At 52.1% G+C, this 17,826-nt stretch overlaps 7 protein-coding genes across 7 annotated transcripts; 5 read left to right on the top strand and 2 right to left on the bottom strand.

The window, feature by feature from the left end:
- Nucleotides 1–265: 265 nt before the first annotated feature.
- Nucleotides 266–2,152, bottom strand: PV08_00448 (uncharacterized protein; the record flags this gene model as incomplete). The annotated part of the gene is made up of 2 exons (XM_016374813.1): nt 266–1,182; nt 1,240–2,152. 2 exons carry the CDS (start codon nt 2,150–2,152, stop codon nt 266–268), a joined length of 1,830 nt encoding a protein of 609 aa, XP_016240089.1.
- Nucleotides 2,153–3,333: 1,181 nt separating this feature from the next.
- Nucleotides 3,334–4,432, top strand: PV08_00447 (uncharacterized protein; the record flags this gene model as incomplete). Its single annotated transcript, XM_016374812.1, has 3 exons — nt 3,334–3,410; nt 3,467–3,553; nt 3,607–4,432. 3 exons carry the CDS (start codon nt 3,334–3,336, stop codon nt 4,430–4,432), a joined length of 990 nt encoding a protein of 329 aa, XP_016240088.1.
- Nucleotides 4,433–5,827: 1,395 nt separating this feature from the next.
- PV08_00446 (uncharacterized protein) lies at nt 5,828–8,581 on the bottom strand (the record flags this gene model as incomplete). The annotated part of the gene is made up of 2 exons (XM_016374811.1): nt 5,828–8,149; nt 8,201–8,581. 2 exons carry the CDS (start codon nt 8,579–8,581, stop codon nt 5,828–5,830), a joined length of 2,703 nt encoding a protein of 900 aa, XP_016240087.1.
- A 736-nt stretch (nt 8,582–9,317) lies between these two features.
- On the top strand, nt 9,318–11,846 carry PV08_00445 (uncharacterized protein; the record flags this gene model as incomplete). Its single annotated transcript, XM_016374810.1, has 1 exon — nt 9,318–11,846. One exon carries the CDS (start codon nt 9,318–9,320, stop codon nt 11,844–11,846), a length of 2,529 nt encoding a protein of 842 aa, XP_016240086.1.
- A 1,733-nt stretch (nt 11,847–13,579) lies between these two features.
- On the top strand, nt 13,580–13,901 carry PV08_00444 (uncharacterized protein; the record flags this gene model as incomplete). The annotated part of the gene is made up of 2 exons (XM_016374809.1): nt 13,580–13,675; nt 13,779–13,901. 2 exons carry the CDS (start codon nt 13,580–13,582, stop codon nt 13,899–13,901), a joined length of 219 nt encoding a protein of 72 aa, XP_016240085.1.
- Nucleotides 13,902–14,517: 616 nt separating this feature from the next.
- On the top strand, nt 14,518–15,661 carry PV08_00443 (uncharacterized protein; the record flags this gene model as incomplete). Its single annotated transcript, XM_016374808.1, has 3 exons — nt 14,518–14,687; nt 14,741–14,756; nt 14,867–15,661. 3 exons carry the CDS (start codon nt 14,518–14,520, stop codon nt 15,659–15,661), a joined length of 981 nt encoding a protein of 326 aa, XP_016240084.1.
- Nucleotides 15,662–16,807: 1,146 nt separating this feature from the next.
- On the top strand, nt 16,808–17,170 carry PV08_00442 (uncharacterized protein; the record flags this gene model as incomplete). The annotated part of the gene is made up of 1 exon (XM_016374807.1): nt 16,808–17,170. The coding sequence occupies one exon, from the start codon at nt 16,808–16,810 to the stop codon at nt 17,168–17,170; it is 363 nt and encodes a 120-aa protein (XP_016240083.1).
- Between the last annotated feature and the right edge of the window lie 656 nt (nt 17,171–17,826).

The following is a 17,826-nucleotide window of genomic DNA, read 5'->3' as shown; positions in this document are numbered from 1 at the left end:
CGTGTACAACTACCTACCCGTAAGCTAGTGAGTACTACTCCGGAGCAATAGCTACCCGTACAAACTGCTTCAAGGTACCTAGCTAGCTACTCTTGCATTGCCTAGTACATGGGTTACTAGTCAGGCACGGCCACTCACAAAATCTAGCTGTGTCCGGATACAGTGACGTGATATATGCAAAAATCTAGGTCGCCTCACCCTTAAGTACTCTTCCAAATACCTACTATTAGTGGGCAGTAGTAAACAAATGCGGTTGACACGCAGATCAGACACCACCACCACCACCTACACCTACACCTACGCTTCCCCTCCTCACCACGATCGCCGCCACCTCGTCATCAACAATGGGTCCCTGATACTCCTTGCGACCCCGGACATAGTACCAGATGATACTAAAAATGATAACCCCACTCGTCACCACCACCGAGTAGTTCATTGTCTGGTAATTCACCGGAGTCTCGGGGGGCCATACGCTCCAGAAGATCACGAAGATCATGTACACGCACGCGTATGCATTGTTGACGATACCGAGCCATCCAGGAAGGTGGAAAGGACCCCAGACCAACGGCGCTTCAGCCACGGAGACGACGCGGTGATGTTGGTTTGCTGCCGCCGCTTCCGCCGCCGGATGGTATGCAGATGAACCGGCGCCAGTATACGCTGTTGCCTCCGCTTTGATGTCATCATCTAAGTCGTCTCGGCCGGCCACGTTCTTGCTTGGGATGCCCGTGGAGATGCCGTCACGGTCGGGGGAGACGGGAGCTTTGGTGGCATTGTCATCGCTCATGTCGTCTGGGTCGACGGGAAAACCTGGAGTTTGTCGTTGGTGGGGTTGGACGCGGCCCTTGACACGGTTGTACAGTAGAAATGCAGCAGGGAGGAAGTAAGAGCTGTAGAAGCCGGTAATAGTGAGAGATATCACGTCGTTGAAGGCCGTGTAGGAGCCGATATAGATCAGGGTGAGAAGCGCCGCGATGCCAGTGACCACGAGCACAGCAACCGTCGGGATACGACGAGTCTTCGAAACGTAGCTGACGGCTGAGCTGAATGGCGTACCTTTATCACGGGCAAAGGACCATGTCATACGGCTGGCAGTCGTGATGATCCCGGTTGCACAGGCCCATGTCAGCGCAAGGACAATTGCGCCCATCACCGTAGCACCGGCGGTGTTGGTGACGCTGTCTGATCACTCTGTTAATACCAGAAACGAACAAACGACCAAGACAGGGGTAGGTTCACCTTTGAAGATCTGGATAAAGGGGTAGCCCGTTGCAGTCTCAAGCACCGAGTCCACGTCGCCCAGACAGAAGAGCAGGGTCAGCATCATGACGAAGCCTACGGCACCGTTGATGAGCATCGCGCCCACGATGGCCCGGGGAATGTTCCAGGGCGCATTGGCAACCTCCTCTGCCATGTGAACCGAGGCATCGGCCCCGACGAACGTAGCCACGTTGCCCAGAAAACCGACACAGTAAGACAGTCCTTGCGTTGGCCAACCGCCTTCGTTCAAAGCTGTGGTGAAGACAAAGTGCGCTGAGTTGTGGGGAGAGTATACCCACAGGATTGACACGATTGCAATGAAACCGGCAATGTGGAAGACGATGATGAAGATTTCGAATTTTGGTAGTGCTCCCGGAATGACGACGTTGATGAAGATGGCTACAACAATCACCAACCACGCAAGTAGTGTACCGTGCCAGCGCTTTGGGTCGTAATCATTTTCATGATCAAGAATTATGAGGCCTTGGAGCATGGTGCCGGCGAAGATGGTCTCGGTCGCGACGGTGGCGACCCAGGCCAGTGATGTGAGCCACCCAACTATGTAGCTGCAAAATACCTTGTACCGGTCGGGAGCCAGTATATACACCCAATAATACTGGCCGGCAGCGATGGGGGCCATGGATGCGAGTTCAGAAATCACCACATATACAGACAAGGTGGACGACCAAGCTATGATGAAGCCGTACACCAGTCCGGCTGGTCCGCCATTATCAAAACCCTGGCTAAATAAGGCGAGCACCGTCTCCCAAGTGATTAACTCGCACACGGCGAAACCAAATAGCGACCAGAATCCGAATCGGCGCTTTAGCACCTCTTTCTTGCCGAGAAGGGCTAATGTGTTGCTATCGGAATCACCTTTGGTGCGCGCCATTGCTGCGTTTGGGGCCGTGAGATGAGATGCTGCAATCAATTTCGTCGAGTGTCCGTAACCAAGAAGCTAGAAGGTAGAGCTCAAAAACAAAAAGACCGTCGCCGGCAAAAGCGTGGGGAGAATCTCGATCTTCTCGTGCCAGATATCTAGTTTCTAGATTTTTGGCGGCCGGCGCATCAGCGAAGAGAGGCAGAAGAGGCAGAATTTCCTCCGTTCAGAGTATGGGACTTCTGTTGAAGATCAGGAAGGAGTAAGATGGAGAAAAAACAGAAGAGAGGAAACAGCCAAAGAAGAAGAATTGAGCTGCAGATCTGTGGAGGTCACGAGCATCGTGGGTAAGCGGTGGCCATGGGATGGGACCTTTGGAGGAGGGTCTCGCACAACAATATTGTAGTCCAGCAATAGGCGCATTGCATCCAGAAATGCATCCAGCCGTGGGGACGGCGCAGAAAGCTTTTGCCCAGCCAGCCGCCGGAGCGCCTCCCGCGGTGCCAATCCAGGTGAGTGGCTGCATGATCAGCCGGGAGAAGCTTGCAGGAGCTTGTCCCGAACTACCGTATCGAGTTTCCCATGTCGTTTGATGCCGAAACCCCAATATCGACGTTGCGGAGTACCTCAAGGATCTGATACCTCTTCTGGGTTTAGATGGGCACGTAGGTAGTGTGTTGCGGTGTCCTGCTCGGCTTCTGCTGCGACGGTGACCGAGGCTGAATCCGAGCTCCAGGTCTGCATGTCGGTGGAGAAAGTCCTCTATGCGCAGCTTTCGAACTGCATGCTCGGACTCGAACAACCGCAGAATGTCGTCCAGCCCTCCGTACAAGTCCCTCGTACTCGTACCGCTGAAATGTTTACTGCCTGGCAGACTCGAGCCTCGTATCTCGTATTTGTGCTTGGCTGACGACGACGGCTGTGGCTGATGCATCGGTGTGGCTTGCCCAGGCCAAGTGGCGCAGGCACACCCGGCCAGCTCTTCCCCCTTGTTTGGCGGGGTCCGTCAAATGACGTATCGATGTCAGTCGATCGCAGGCGCAGTTCAAAACGCATCTCGCCTCCCCTGCGAGTTCCAAAAACAGTTCTATAAAACCCCTGCAGGCACAGCTTTTGCATTCGAAACTCCTTCTCGACTATTCACATCATCTCTGAAAAGCTTCTAGTAAACCACAATCACCACAATCCTCAAAATGTCGACCACCGTTCACGTCAAGGGCATCTCTCACGAAACAAGCGAGAAGGAGGTCAAAGACTTCTTCAGCTTCTGGTAAGCTTGACACGCAATTACAATTGTTGGAAAGGGAAACTGACCTTACCTGACAGCGGCAAAATCACCAATATCTCAGTCACACCCGAGTCAGAAGCTGCAGATGCACCAAAGTCGGCCACGGTGACCTTTGAGAAGGAAACGTAAGTCAAAAGAACTAAACCCGAATACATGTTCACCAGCTAATCTTCCAAAGTGCTGCAAAAACCGCTCTCCTGCTTGATAACACCCAGCTCGGAAAGTCTCAAGTTCATGTGTCTGCCGCGAGTACCCTCGATGATGTCGCCTCCAAGGCTGGCGCGGCCATTTCGTCCTCTGTACCAGACGATCATATCCCACAAGAAGACAAGCCTCGCACGAGAATCGTTGCCGAATACTTAGCTCATGGCTACGCCCTATCCGACAATGTGATCAATAAGGCAATTGCGGTGGATAAGGAGCATGGGTTCAGCTCTCGGTTCACTAGTGCCCTGTCCAACTTCGACCAGAAGTTCAAGGCAACAGACAAGGCCAAGTCTGTTGACACAAAGTACGGGGTCACTGATAAGGCTCTGAGTGCATGGGGAGGTCTCAATACCTATTTCGAAAAGGCCCTCAACACCCCTACTGGACAGAAAGTGCGATCATACTACGTGCAGGGCGACAAGCAAGTCAGAGATGTGCACAATGAAGCGAGACGACTGGCAGATCTCAAGGCAGGCAAAACCAATGAGCCCGAGGAAGTCCCGGGAACCGACAAGACCGTGTGCAAGTGTGGTGGTGCAGAAGGTGTCTGTGGTTGTGCTCCAGGACATTGCAATTGCGCCAATTGCGCTAAGAGTGGCCAAGGCGATAACCAGCCAGAACCAGTTCAAGGTACCGACAAAACTGTGTGCAAATGCGGAGGCGCTGAAGGAAGCTGCCCGTGCCCAGCTGGCCATTGTGCCTGCTCCAATTGCGCCAAGGGGAGCGAGTCCGCTACCACCGAGGCGAAGGAGGCTGCTCAAGCAAGCGGGCAAAAATTGCCGACAGGAAGCATTTGAGCTGATGGTTGATGAGAATCATACGAGTGCGCTCCCAGATTGGGACGATACGGTGGAGTGTCACTGCGGACGGTCTGGAACTTTGAGCGGTTGGACTTGTCTGTTTATGAGCGTGAAAAATTATCGGCACGGAGCGGAAGTTGATAAGATGCGCATTTTGTAGTTTTGTTAAGTGTACTAGTTACAAGTGGAATCGCTTCTGACCACCTTTCCAAGTCACAGTAGGCTAGACGAAATATACCGTAATTGCTTGCAGCCGAATCCAGAATGTGTGATTGTAGCAGCTCATAAATACCCATCGTTAGGTGTAGCATTGAGAAGTGGTGGCACGGGATGTTGCCACGGTTCTTCCTGACTGACAACGAAATTAATGCTCTGTACACAAACTTTCATCGTGTATTGAGTGTTTATAGTTCCCACTCGCGCTCCCAGCCGACCCGAAACTATCGATGGCTGTCGCAATGCTTTTTGGCTTTTTGGCTTTAGCTTCGGCTTTCGCTTTGGCTTTTGACGTAATACAACACATACTGCATTGAAGGAACCTAGCTAGAACTTATTTAGTACCTACAACCTACCTGCAGGAGTACGGCTTTTGGCCGAGGGAGGGGAGGGGGGGGAAAGGGGGTTAGCTTCTAACTGAAGTGTGCGAGGTACGGAGGAAAGGACCAGGTACTTTTACGTGGTGGCGAGTACTTGACCGACCGACCACCTGTCGACCGTGGTGAGTTCTACCAAACCAAAGGCTCGCCATGGCGACGACGAATGCAAGTCTCCAAGATCTCTATCGGGGTCTCGCCAATCTGGCCGGAAACCGACGGCCCCTCTGCTGTCAGGGCAGAAAATAGTCCCAGATTAGCGGTCAACCTCCAGCTGACGGGCCCATTTTTGACCCGGGAAAGTCGAACTATCGATCGACGGGAGGAACTCACTGACCAACGAGTGACTTACGAGCACGTAGTTGCACCGACTTCTGACTAGTTAGTAGAGGATGGTAAATAATAACTTGCAAGACCTTGCTGGCCGGATCCCCGTGAGACCCTGAGATTGGGCTCACGGACCGCCGCACCACGGACCACGGACCACGCGATCTCTGAAGTTTGGTACTAGCATCGCTTGCGTTTGCCTGAAATGCCTCTGTGCGAACTTGCGATGCTTTTTATTTACCTGGGAACAAGATTCCAATGGGCGAGCTAACGAACCACCTAGGCCATTGCGTCTCAACCATACCCAATACCGGTGGTTGCAGGATTGCTTGTGTGCGCCTGCTCAGTCCCTGAATGCCTACCCGGGTAAGGGTCCTCGAGGATCCGAGTCAGGTATTGGAATTGTGATGCCAGAAATTTGTGTGCCCACTGCATGTATGTGTGTCGACGGGATGTATATATATTTTTCTTGCTAAAACGTAAACTGCATCAGTCCCGGGTTAAGCGCCAGCGGCAAGAAGAAATGATTGGCGGTCAAGATGGCCAGGGGGAAGATGGCAGTGAAGGTGGTGATCCTCCAATCGTAGGGGACCAGGGCTCCCACGGGTCCGACGCCGGCCAGAACGATCATGGTCGTGGTGGAGGCGATGCAGAAGCAGAATGTGAACTTGAACTTTCTCAGAATGACGGGGACCTCGCGGAAGAACGAAGTGTGCTCGGCCTCCTTCGCCGTCGCGCCCCACGTCATGTCGACGCTGAACAGGTACGCCAAGATGGCCTGGGACACGTGCAAGCTGAGGCCGCCCAGGAAGACGGTCAGCAGGAGGAGGTTGGCAAAGTTCTCCGTCAGCGAGCCCAGAATGGACCGGTTCTCCGTCCGGTACCGCAGCACGGCCAGACTGACCGACCCCAGGGCCTGGAAGACGACGACGATGCCAAAGTAGATTTTGAAGCTGTCCACGTACGCCTGGTCGATATGTCCGTTCAGCCAGCCGATGAGAAAGTAGTTCATGATGGTGAGTGGCCACGCGGACGCGATCGCAAAATACGTGCCGATGTAACTCCCGATGGTGATTTTGCCCATCAGACTCATCGGACTCGTCATCCATCGCCGGAACATGGGCGTAAAGGGCCCGCGGACAAGCCAGTATCGAAACGGCTGAAATATAAGCTCGGCGCACCCGTAGGCGTACTTCTCCCACCGCGCCAGTTCGTCGTAGACGGTCAACGAGACGCCCTCTTTGAACCCGTCGCCGCAGTAGGTGCTGAAGCGCAGGATGTACCCTCGGGCCTGAAGACGGAGGGCCATGTCGAAGTCTTCCGACACGGTGTTTTCAGCCCAATATTTCTCGGTACCTGTGACAGCGTCAGAGTACTGGACGTCTTGAATCGCAGACCACCGGAGAATGGCATTGTGTCCCACAAAGGCTGGGACGTCGCCGTTGGCAACGGCGAATCGAATCGCAGTGTACACCAAGTTGGTGAAGAAGGTGACGGTGCGTTCAAAAAAACTGGTCGTGACATTCAGTACACCCGACGAAAACTGGATGATGGCGACTTCAGGCGACGATTCCATTTCGGAAACGGCGTCGAGGAGGCAATCCTTTGGAACGCGCGTGTCCGAGTCAATGAGCAGTATGTAATCGCCTATTCGTACGTCGCCGTTACCCCACGTCCGACCGTGGTCTTCTTTGATAACCTCGTCGAAACAACCCTGATAGAGCAGGTTTTCGTCTTCCTGAGTCCATATCGTCGTACGTGCGGTTTGGGCCATTTTATCTTCGACCCGGTTGCTTACGTCGAGACAGTAATTCATATTCGAAGCTTTCTTGAACTTGCCCGCGCGTACGTAGGCGTGGTCACCATTTTCGTCCCCGTTGGGCTGATGCTTAGGACGGGCAATCCAGCCAATGTTGTTATCTTCGTAGTACCTCAGTCTCTTAAGAGCATCGTCCTCAGGGATAAGTTGCATCCCATCGTCATTTATCAAAACGTTCGCGCTGCCCCCTTGGAGTTCGTACGTCGAGATGGCTTTGTGGATTGAGACCATAGTAGGATGGATGACGGCCTCGAGGCCCTCCTTATAGACCGGACATTGGATTGTAACATGAGGAAGATTTTTCCTCGTCAGACGAACCGGGGGTCTTGAGGAGTAAAACCTGGAGTTTGTAGCGAGCTGAGCAACGGGGCCAATCATCTGAGCAACACCGTTGATGAGTGCCATGAAGAAAAACCATCCCAGCCACGCTTCCAAGGGAGCAGCCAGCAGAAGCGCCAGTCTGACGTAGCTGTGGTCGATGGTGATTTCGATAGCAAGGATTCTCCATCCGATTGCCATACAAAATATCGTCAGAATTGCGACCAGCCCCACCAGCATCGACTGGTAGAGCATGATTTTTCTAGGTTTCTCCCATACCTCACCATGGAAGGCCTCAGAGTCTATAGTGTAGCCAGGCTCGAGCTCTTTTGGTTGCCTGTCAATCATGGATTTCTCATCCTCAAATTCGGCCTCATCCTCGCGGTCACCAGCAATATCTCCCGCGGTCCATAACAGGTTGACAATGTATTTCTGGATGTGCTCTGCTCTATCAAACAAGAGAGTAGGATCCTCGTCCCAGACCACCAGAAGTCCCTGGCCCCGGGCGAACGCTGCATAGTAGTGTCTTTTGCTGAAGGAGAGTTCGTTGATGCTGTCAATGATATGAAGACGTTGGCCGTTGGGAAAAGGTACATGTTGGTGTTTATACGAGCTGAGAAACGTCTGGATGACTGTAGTCCTGACTGTTATCGCAACCTATCATGCAGGTTAACATTATGATTTTGGGAAGACTGCCCGGTTACGTACTTTGATATTGAGCTTCGTGGCTTCGTCGTAGAATCCATTCACATGCTTGGCCAATTCTAATGGTCTGCAGATATAATCGTCTTTCCCTCTTCTCAAGATTACACCCTCGGTCGTGGTGCTTTCTGTTGCCCAACGCTTTTCAAGTTGTTGCTGTCGAAGGTACAGGAGCATCACCTCGAACTTGACATAGTTGGGAGGTAATTCGCCACCGCTGACTTTTGAGGATGTGATCGAAGTGGGTCGTGCTGCAGCATCAGGGATGACATCTGGTGCTACATCTTCATTTTCATCCCCATTGACATCCCGTTGGAGGATAGTATCTAATGCTGGCACACGAACGGGTGTTGAACGTTGTGGCCCAGGGTGCAGTGTGGGGGTCATTTTAGGAACAAACCAAGAAATATGCAAACAAGACGTGTGCTCGAGTAGAGACAACCAGGATGCTCGCTCTTTTTGAGAAGAAGTGCTTCCTCGAACCCCGGAACAGCATCAAAGCAGTAATAGCGATTACAAGCCCACATCGCCTCGGGTCCCTCACCGTCATACCTCCCTTGCCAATCGATCTCAACCCACGACCATGTTTGAGTTAGTCGACGCAAGCGCCAGACTTAGCAAGCCAGACTCTGAACCATTGGACTTTCCGCTTAAAGAGGCAGCCTCATGAGACTTTGAAACGCCACGTGGATCGTGAATTCTTCATCAAGTCGAGCATGGCTACTTGAAAGCTCGCAGAGGGTTGAGCCAGCCGAGGAGAGTGGGTCATAGTTGTGTGCTTTGGGCTGCTGGAGGTCCGAGTTGAGTTTGGAACGGCCGAAATGTCAAAATCCTACGCTAGGAACTCATCGTGAATCCTCGGGCGATCGGAGCTGAGACTTCCCGATGGCCTGGACTGTCGACGTGTATAGACGACCATACGGTCAAGAACCTTGCACGGACCTCAATCGTTTAGGCCAACGCTAGGTAAGATTGCTATCGAAAGTGTAAGCATGCAGTACAGCGGGAAAGGAATGGCACCATAAAGACAAGACGTGTTTCGCACCGGTCCAAAGTGCAGCAGATTACCTTTGTTGTGAGGAGGTTGACATCTAATCTGACTCCTCCCTCGGCCTTACCCAACATGCCGCCTTCAAGGGGTCGTAACAATGACTTTATTGCCGAGCAATTAGTTGTTGAAGAATCCGACGGGAACACTTCCCCTGGGGAACCAGCTCTTGCTCTACTCCAGCTGAGCAAGACATACTCTAGGACAATTCCGCCTCCAGCTAGCAACCGGAATGGCGCCCAGATAACAGAAACAGTATTGGAGGAATCCGAAAGTCCACCACAAGATGAAGTACTTCTTGACACAGAAGCGTCCCAGAAGACGGAGGCAATTGATCGCAAGACTACATTTCCACCTCTTACTCTTCGCAATACTGTCAATGTCGCCGAAGTTTTGTCGAGACCACATACCCGTAACTCTTCAGACTTGCGCTCGACGTCACCTGGAAGAACGCTACCTCCACGTCTGACCAAGACAGCAACTCGTAACCAGGCACGAGGAAAGAGTCTTCCTCCCAGTGAACGGAGTGAAAGTGGCGTCGACAGGAGTGACTCCTTTGGCTGGAAGGAAGGTCCTGCGGCGCCAGGATTAACAGGTACTCTCACCCCTGCGGGAAGTCGGAAGTCATCCACGAGGTCGGGAGTAGGAAAAGACACTAAGCACCATAGACCGAGAAGAGCCTCTGTCTGGGAAAGATCAAAATCCCTTGCAGAGAACTATTTCAGGCCAGACGGCGCCAGTGATAAGCCATACAAATATAGCCAGTTAAAGCCGCGGACAGAGTCGAACCCAAACAGTGTGAGCAACGCCACTGCGTCAAAAGTTGAATGCTTGCCACCTGATCTCAATCCGGCTTTCGGTCGCGGACGCGGACGAAGACGAAGCTCGGCGGGTGTCATTGGAGTTGATTCTGCAGCCTCCACCGGCATCATCACTGCGAGCAGGAGTGGCTCAGAGTCTGGGCCTCCAGGGAAAACATCTGTGCCTCGAGAGAAAACACCTAGAAACTCCATCAGCAAGCCCAGTCGGCGAGAGAAACGCCATTCCATCACCGAATATATCAAACCCATCATTCCATCTGACGGACGAGCTTCTCAATCTACTGGGTGGGCACCAAACAACTTGAACATCTCGAGGTCCACATCTGCATCTCACGTCAGTGACGAGGACCCCCTGTCATCACCACACTCACCCGTTGTAGGCAAAGTTCCGTGGAGGTACAATAGGTTATGGAGTGATGGTCCTAGAAGGATTGCTACTGAAAACCCACCGCATAGTCAACACAGTCGTCACCTGTCCGTGTCCGAGCATTCTCAGGACATACCTGGCAAACATCGTCCCTCGGTTGCAGTCTTCGAGAAGGCGGTTGCGAAGCCAGGAGTATACTTTCGCTCACGTCGCGTCAAGAACAATGAGATCGATCGGTCATGGCTGCGGGAAAAGAAGGATCCACGACAGAGATGGCTGAGCATTTTTCCACTGCTCGGAATTATTGTTGGGCTGATCATCGCTGGCGTATATATCTTTCTGGGCGTTCAAGGCGTCCCCAAGCACAAGTATTGCATGATATACCAAGACGACTTTTCTGCGGGAACGCTAGACACTGATATCTGGACAAAAGACGTCGAAGTCGGAGGATTCGGAAACGGTCAATTCGAGGAGACGACTGGAACAGACGAGAACGTCTTTGTGAAGGACGGCGTGCTCCATATTCAGCCCACCTTGCAGGATATTAATCTCCTTACTCACAACAGCGTCCTTAATCTCACTCGACTGGGTACGTGTACCTCAGATCTTTGGTCCAATTGTGTGGCTGTGACCAACACCACGAATGGGACGATCATCAATCCCGTGAAGTCTGGTCGTATCACCACTAAGAAAGGCGCCAATATCAAGTTCGGTCGTATAGAGGTGGTGGCTAAGATGCCACAGGGAGACTGGCTGTGGCCCGCAATTTGGATGTTGCCGACAGATTCAAAGTACGGCGTATGGCCTCAAAGCGGAGAGATCGATATTGCAGAATCTCGTGGTAACAACCACACATATTCCGAGGGTGGAAACAACATCATAGGCTCGACGCTTCACTGGGGTCCCAACGCAGCCAACGATGCGTGGTGGCGCACTTTTCGCAAACAACATGCAATGCACTCGACCTTTTCCGAGAACTATCACACATTCGGTCTGGAATGGAGTGAAAAGTACCTTTACACGTACCTCGATAGTCGCTTGTTGCAGGTCCTCTACAACCCATTCAAAACGCCGTTCTGGGAGAGGGGCGACTTTCCTCTCGCACTGCCCAACGGAACAGCAATTGTCGACCCTTGGTCCAACACGGGCGATAAAGCTACCCCATTTGACGAAGACTTTTTCCTGATACTCAACGTTGCTGTGGGCGGAACGAACGGATGGTTCAAGGATGGCGTTGATGGCAAGCCATGGGTAGACGCAAGCCCACTGGCCAAGACTGAATTCTGGGCCGCAAAGGATTCATGGTATCCGACATGGCAGAACGAGCACGGAAGTGCTCTACAGGTGAAGAGCGTAAAGATGTGGCAACAACAAGGCTATAACGGGTGCAATGAGCAAGCGAAAAGCATCAGATAGTCAGATAGTAAGTTAATACTGTCTCGCCAAGTGATTAGGCCGGTGACTCAGATTAGGTCAACAAGACTTGGAATGATGGCAGGGAGTGTGGCTTAGTTCAATGAGCCCAAGCGCAGTAAACACTGTTCAGTGGATTTGCTTGGCCTTAGCTCACTCTTAGGTAACTACAGGTAGTGAGCCCCTCCGGCCACGACACTCGGGCCACGACACCCTGCCCTCAGTCCCTAATTCTGTCACTAGTTGACGCCTACAGGGCCCAGACTCAGAGCCTGGCAGCCTGGGGAAGCTGGCCACGCGGCTGGAACCGGGCACTCGCTGGCGCTGAGACGCCGTGACCAAAACACCCGAGGATGAAAACTCTTACCTGCGCCCTCTTTTGCCCTGCCACAACCACTCCCTCTTGTCCTCATCGACAACCTTTTCAGCCATCAATAAAAGCCTGTCGCAGTCGTCCCGGACGATTGCTATTCCCATTTTCCCCTGATCTGAGCGAATTGGTCTTTTGCCAGAGTATGAACAAGCCCTCAACCATCCCGACAGACCGCTTCTGTGAGGCCTGCGACGAGCCAGGATAACTGGCCTGGTGGTAGGACACCAGGCGATGAGTGGATAGAGTCGCCATAGATCTGCAACAATCCTGGTTATTGGAAAAACATCTACTTTGTTCATATGTACGTTTCCACGTTCGGCGCATGAGTACGTCCATCCCTCTGGCTACCGAGTGCTCATGGTGAGACTTCAGAGCTCTTCCAACACGACGGTCATTTCAAAATGTGCTTCGAGCGGTTGATCAGCCTCAAATGTGGCCACTACGAGTCGTATCAATTGGACAAGCAAGGCTGCAAATATCAAGCTGGACGCCAGTGCTCCGACTATGTCCAGCTCAAGATCCGAGAAGACAAGAGCAGAAGCTGTCCCAGGTGCAAGGCTCGCGGCCTAGCCAAATTTGGGATTGCCAGTCCCAGCCTGAGAGGAAGACAGTAGGTTCACACGGTGGTGATGTGTGAGCGAGAAGAGCCGCGACGGGAATAGTGGTGACAACCGGGTGGATGGAGGAATAGAGGGCACGGAGGCTTTATGTGTAGACGTTGGCTCATAGAGATCATTTTGCGCACTCTGGGAGGCTTGTGAAAGCGTGATTTTGGTGATAGTAGATTTCAGAGAGACATCTATTCTGGTGGTTTAGGTACATTGCTTTGGTGGAGGAAGTACTCGTACAAGATTTCTGATTTGCTCTACCTACGGTACATGATGTTACTGGTACACAATGCAATATTTCTGTCCTGCAGCATCTACATCACCCTGCAGCTCCTCGTTGGATGGACCGTTCTTTGGCCGCAAAACAGCCCATTTGGGCTCTTACTTCAGCCAATTCTGATCATTACCAAGAATGGACTGCACCGACACTCAGATGGTTCGCTGGTGCTGCATATTGTGTGCGAGCATCCAAACGTCATAGCTGGCCAAAGGTGGGTTGTGTGGCGGGGGGATTGTGCTCTCACTACTCGTACTTGCAACTCTTATATCGCTCTTCTTGCATCATTTCCTGTCTCCTTCTCTTCTCTCTGCCATTGCGCTGATACAAAGACAATACTCTGCTTTGAACTTCATCGTCTCTACACCAAGCAACCCAGTGTAAGTTCTCGCGCTGCTTGGCCCAAGCTTCCGACGCTTTCACAAGTACCAGGGCATCTCGTCTGACCATTTCCGCAGTCTAACACCTCCCATTCACAATGTCTGCACCAAACGCTGGTCGTCAATCCCCAGACCCTGAGCGCCAGAGCGGTGCTCAGCAAGGAGATCACCCTTCCCAGCCCGGTAGTGGAAAGGTACGAGAATGTTCTTGCCTTCAATACGCGCCCGCATTGAGGATATCATGCATCCTTAAAGATCTCACAATTACAACGAATATCGGCTGACCTGATTCCTTAGATCGACGAGTCCAAAGCAAAGGATGAGGGAAAGGGACAGGATGACCAGACCTTTGGCCTAGCGGATAACCCGAAGCATATTCTCCAAGATCATTCTGAAGCAACAACTTCCAAGAAAGGGTAGCGGTTGAGTTGTTGAAATGGTTCACAAATCTTTTTGCGAGACAACGGAGGCCTCATCGATAGAGATGGCTTGAAGAGCATATAGAATACTCGAATAAAAGAACGGGGGTCCTGTACAGAGCAATACACGTGGCTGGTCCGTTGTATTTGTTGGGAACGTATTGCATTATCGGATGGATCTGATTCTCCTTTATCGTTACATGTCTCCCTTGAGGACCTCATTGCGCGGTTTACTGGGTTCGCCAGACCTCTTGTACCTCCTTGTCAGTGGAAGGTGACAATTAGTCCGTCCCTTGCATGTGCCACGGGCCTGTTGTGAACCAGTGGTAGGTTGTGATATCAACAACTGGATCTAACGGCCTCGCCTACAACGAATCCCCGAGTCAGATGGCTTCCACCCGACTCCCTCCACTCCCATCTGTGTGTCATTCAGCCTGTGCGTACGAACGCTACAATATCGTGGCAATGACGTATCATTCTGCATGCGGAGGCGGTTCGTCCCGCGATTTAGCGTCTTCCAAAATAAGGCCAAGTTGTCGCGACTCAGAGCGAAATCTACGAAATGGCATGTCAATCTTCAGGCGCAGGTGAGACAGTTTCATCATCCAGGGACAGCCATGCTGCGCTGTCTGCTATTACCATGGAACACATTATTGGTGTTCTACGCCGCTCTCTGTGCGTCCGTCAACGCCATAGACGAGAGGGTTCTTTCGACCGCTGCGACTCCTAAAAGGAGAGGCTACTCCAAGGGAGAGTCCATGCCTGTCAGCTGCTTGAACAGAACAATGTGAGTTGAGATACTTTGAAATAACGGTGCCATTTGGACTGACAAGGTAACAGTGATACTGGCGAACATGTATGTTACGCGTCTCCCAGCACGTTGCTCCAATATTTTCTCCAATGAAGACGCGACGGGTCTACAGTACCTTTCCAAGGGCAGGCTGACTGCTGACGCTTGTTCTCCAGATAACCGATAGCCATGGAAATTTACAATATATACCATTCCCGACCTGCAACGAGACGGGCCTACCGTTGTCCTTTCCTTACAACACCCCCCAGACTCAAACCTGTACCATCGAGTCCCTGCCCGACGAGCTCTACCACTTGATCGAGTTCTTTGTCCACAGCGACGTCCCTCTCACCTGCAGGGTCCCGTCGTACCCCTTATCGCAAGAAGAGTTGGCCATAACTTCATCATTGTCGGAGGCTGGAGGGGCGGGTGCAGAGAAAGACCTGTGGACGCCTTTCACCGTTGCCCTCCAGGGCGTTTTGCAGCTGTCCCATCTCCACCTGCACACGAATATAAACGTTCTTTTCCACATGTCTCAAGAGTCGGAGACGCCCAAAGACCCACGAGTACCCGAGTCACATCTGATAGCTTCAACCGCATATTCTGTACCCAATTTGTCCGTGTCGACACCTGCGGAGGGGTCCAAGATCGTTCGATATGAGCCCATGGTGCTTACCTTCAATGTTGGATGGATTGACGGCGCGGTGCTACCAGGAATGGCTGGACGACCGGTGCTGGGAGTCAAGGATCATCGCGTTGGGTTCTCTCTATTGACTTTCTTTGCTTTGGCTGCGAGTGCTGGTGTCGGCGCGATGGCAATGCTTGTCCACGAGAGACGAAAGAGTGGGAGAAGTGGTGTCTATGGAAATGGCATTCTTGGAGGGAACATTGGCAATGGCAATGGCGTGTCGAGAACTTCAGGGTATGGAGGATACGGAGGGTATACAAGCAGTTTTGGCAAACGAGACTAACGACGTTGGTATGGTGTACACGATTCAGATCTTACGGATGAAAACAATTGTGTTACACTATTTTTTTTTTTTCTCTGGCTTGCCTTGCCTAGCAGTGATAGAAGGGGTGGCCTTGATATTCCGGATCTGCTCAGTCGACTTTTCCTTCCAAAATCTCGCAGAAGTTGATGCATCATAAACACTACGTCTGCTGTCGCTCTCACGTTGTATTCAATAGTCGTCAAATCGCATGAGAAGTGCATCTAGTGTTTGCCAGAATGGTCGAAGGCTTGAACCACACCAGCTCAGGACTGGGGTATCGTTTGAAAAGCGTGATCGATGGTCGGGCAATCAGGCTGAGCAGCACTTGGACCCAACCCAACAGCCAGTGAGTACAGAAATAGCTATGGCGGGCGATTACCAGGCTGACCATGCAGGACGTACATGCTCCCGTACAATAGAGCCTAATCAGAGAGGGAGGGCTCCTTAGGCATGCTGTACCTGGTTGATAGGGCCCTCCCACTCGGACCTCCAAGCAATAATAAGCTGACCACTGCGGATATCACATCGCCTCTTCCTTTCAATCTTCCCGAATCCCTCGGCCCAAATCACCACCTCGCCTCTCTATCATGATACCTGTATTCTGTCTTAGGTGTGACGACTCTGCTCTATTCTTGAGCGCAGAGATTATTCGACGCCACAATGTCTAACCTCCAACCTCGACCTTCACGCTCACACTGTCCCCCGATCTAGGCACTCTCTATCTTACCTAACCAATAGCGATGGAAACTGTGTCTGACTTACCAAACAACCATTCAGGCCACCAGGGCTTTACTGGTGAGTATGGCTGTGTTCTACAATTCGTGCCCTATCTCTCCACCATGGCTCTGCCTCCAATTCTGTGCACATGGCGAGGTACTCAGCCTCGCTGAACAAACAGCATCTGATGGCTGCGACACCATAATCGCCATCTCGTACAGAAGATGGAAGGATATATAATACCCTCGAAATGCTTCATTGGAGACGGAAAGACAATTCACTACCACAAGTATCGGCTCAAATCGATCAACACACGCCGAATACCAAAAGCAACGGCTCCCATCACCACCACCAGCATTTCTTAAAACCAAAACTTCCCACGCTTCAAGCTTCAGTCAATCATCAACCATGTTCTCCCTCAAGTCCAGCTTCATCGCCCTGCTTCCTCTCCTGGGCAGTCTCTCCTCTCTCACATCGGCCAGTCCCATCGACGCCCGTCAGTCCTCCGGCGTATCGGTGACCTTCATCGGTGCCGCCGACGCCCAATACACCCTGGAGATCCCAGCCAACTCCGTCTTCACACCGACCAACAACGCTCTCTCCATCTCTCACATACAGACCTCGGCAGGCGGACCGTGTGCCTTTTTCGGCGTCGACGGCGCCGTCTTCGTCGCACCTCCGTCCGGCGGTTACGGCGACGTCGGTCCCCCACAGACCATTGCCGGTGGCATATGCGGTCCTTTTCCCGGTCATCAATACGGGATGTGGTAGACCTCGACCTTGGCTGAGCCGACCACCATGTCTGGTCACTATTCAAGACCCCACCTTTGATCCTCTCAGGTGTTTGTTTTTTCTTTTGCGTATGCATAGCGTCCGGCGGAGGTTCAATCAAAATTTCAGAACGTTTGGAGACACGGGCAATTACGCTGGGAGCGGTGAAATCTTTTTGATTTATGTCTTGCATAGCGATGGCGTTGTTCCTAATATGACCAAGTCACATAATGAGACCAGAGTATGACTATGGCTATGAGTATGGGTTGAAGACAAGTACCCAGGTAGACAGGCGTCAATGCAAACAAGAGGCGACAATGACAATAATAACTTTTAGCCGACACAAACACACTCCTCGGGTTCGTATTTTGGTCAGTTCTACATCTCGCACAATCTTAATTACTTCGTGTTTACGTTTCTTGTCAGTCCTACATCTCACAACACGCCACTCGGCATGACATCCACTTTCCCTTGTCTCGTCGTCTTCGGCCCCCTTCTGTCCCCTGCTGACCAAGGAAATGCCCGATACCAAGTGTCACGGTTGTTCTTTTGTTTTCCCTCCCTGTCGTCCTCTCTCTCTCTCTCTCTCTCTGTCTAGAAGAAGGAGCAACTCCTCCTCCTCCTCCTCCTCCTCCTCCTCCTCCTCCTCCTCCTCC

Source organism: Exophiala spinifera (genome assembly GCF_000836115.1).
Source record: "Exophiala spinifera strain CBS 89968 unplaced genomic scaffold supercont1.1, whole genome shotgun sequence".
Lineage (NCBI taxonomy): Eukaryota > Fungi > Ascomycota > Eurotiomycetes > Chaetothyriales > Herpotrichiellaceae > Exophiala > Exophiala spinifera.
The sequence above is the reverse complement of the archived record's forward strand: the minus strand, read 5'-3'. Positions and strand labels throughout refer to the sequence as shown.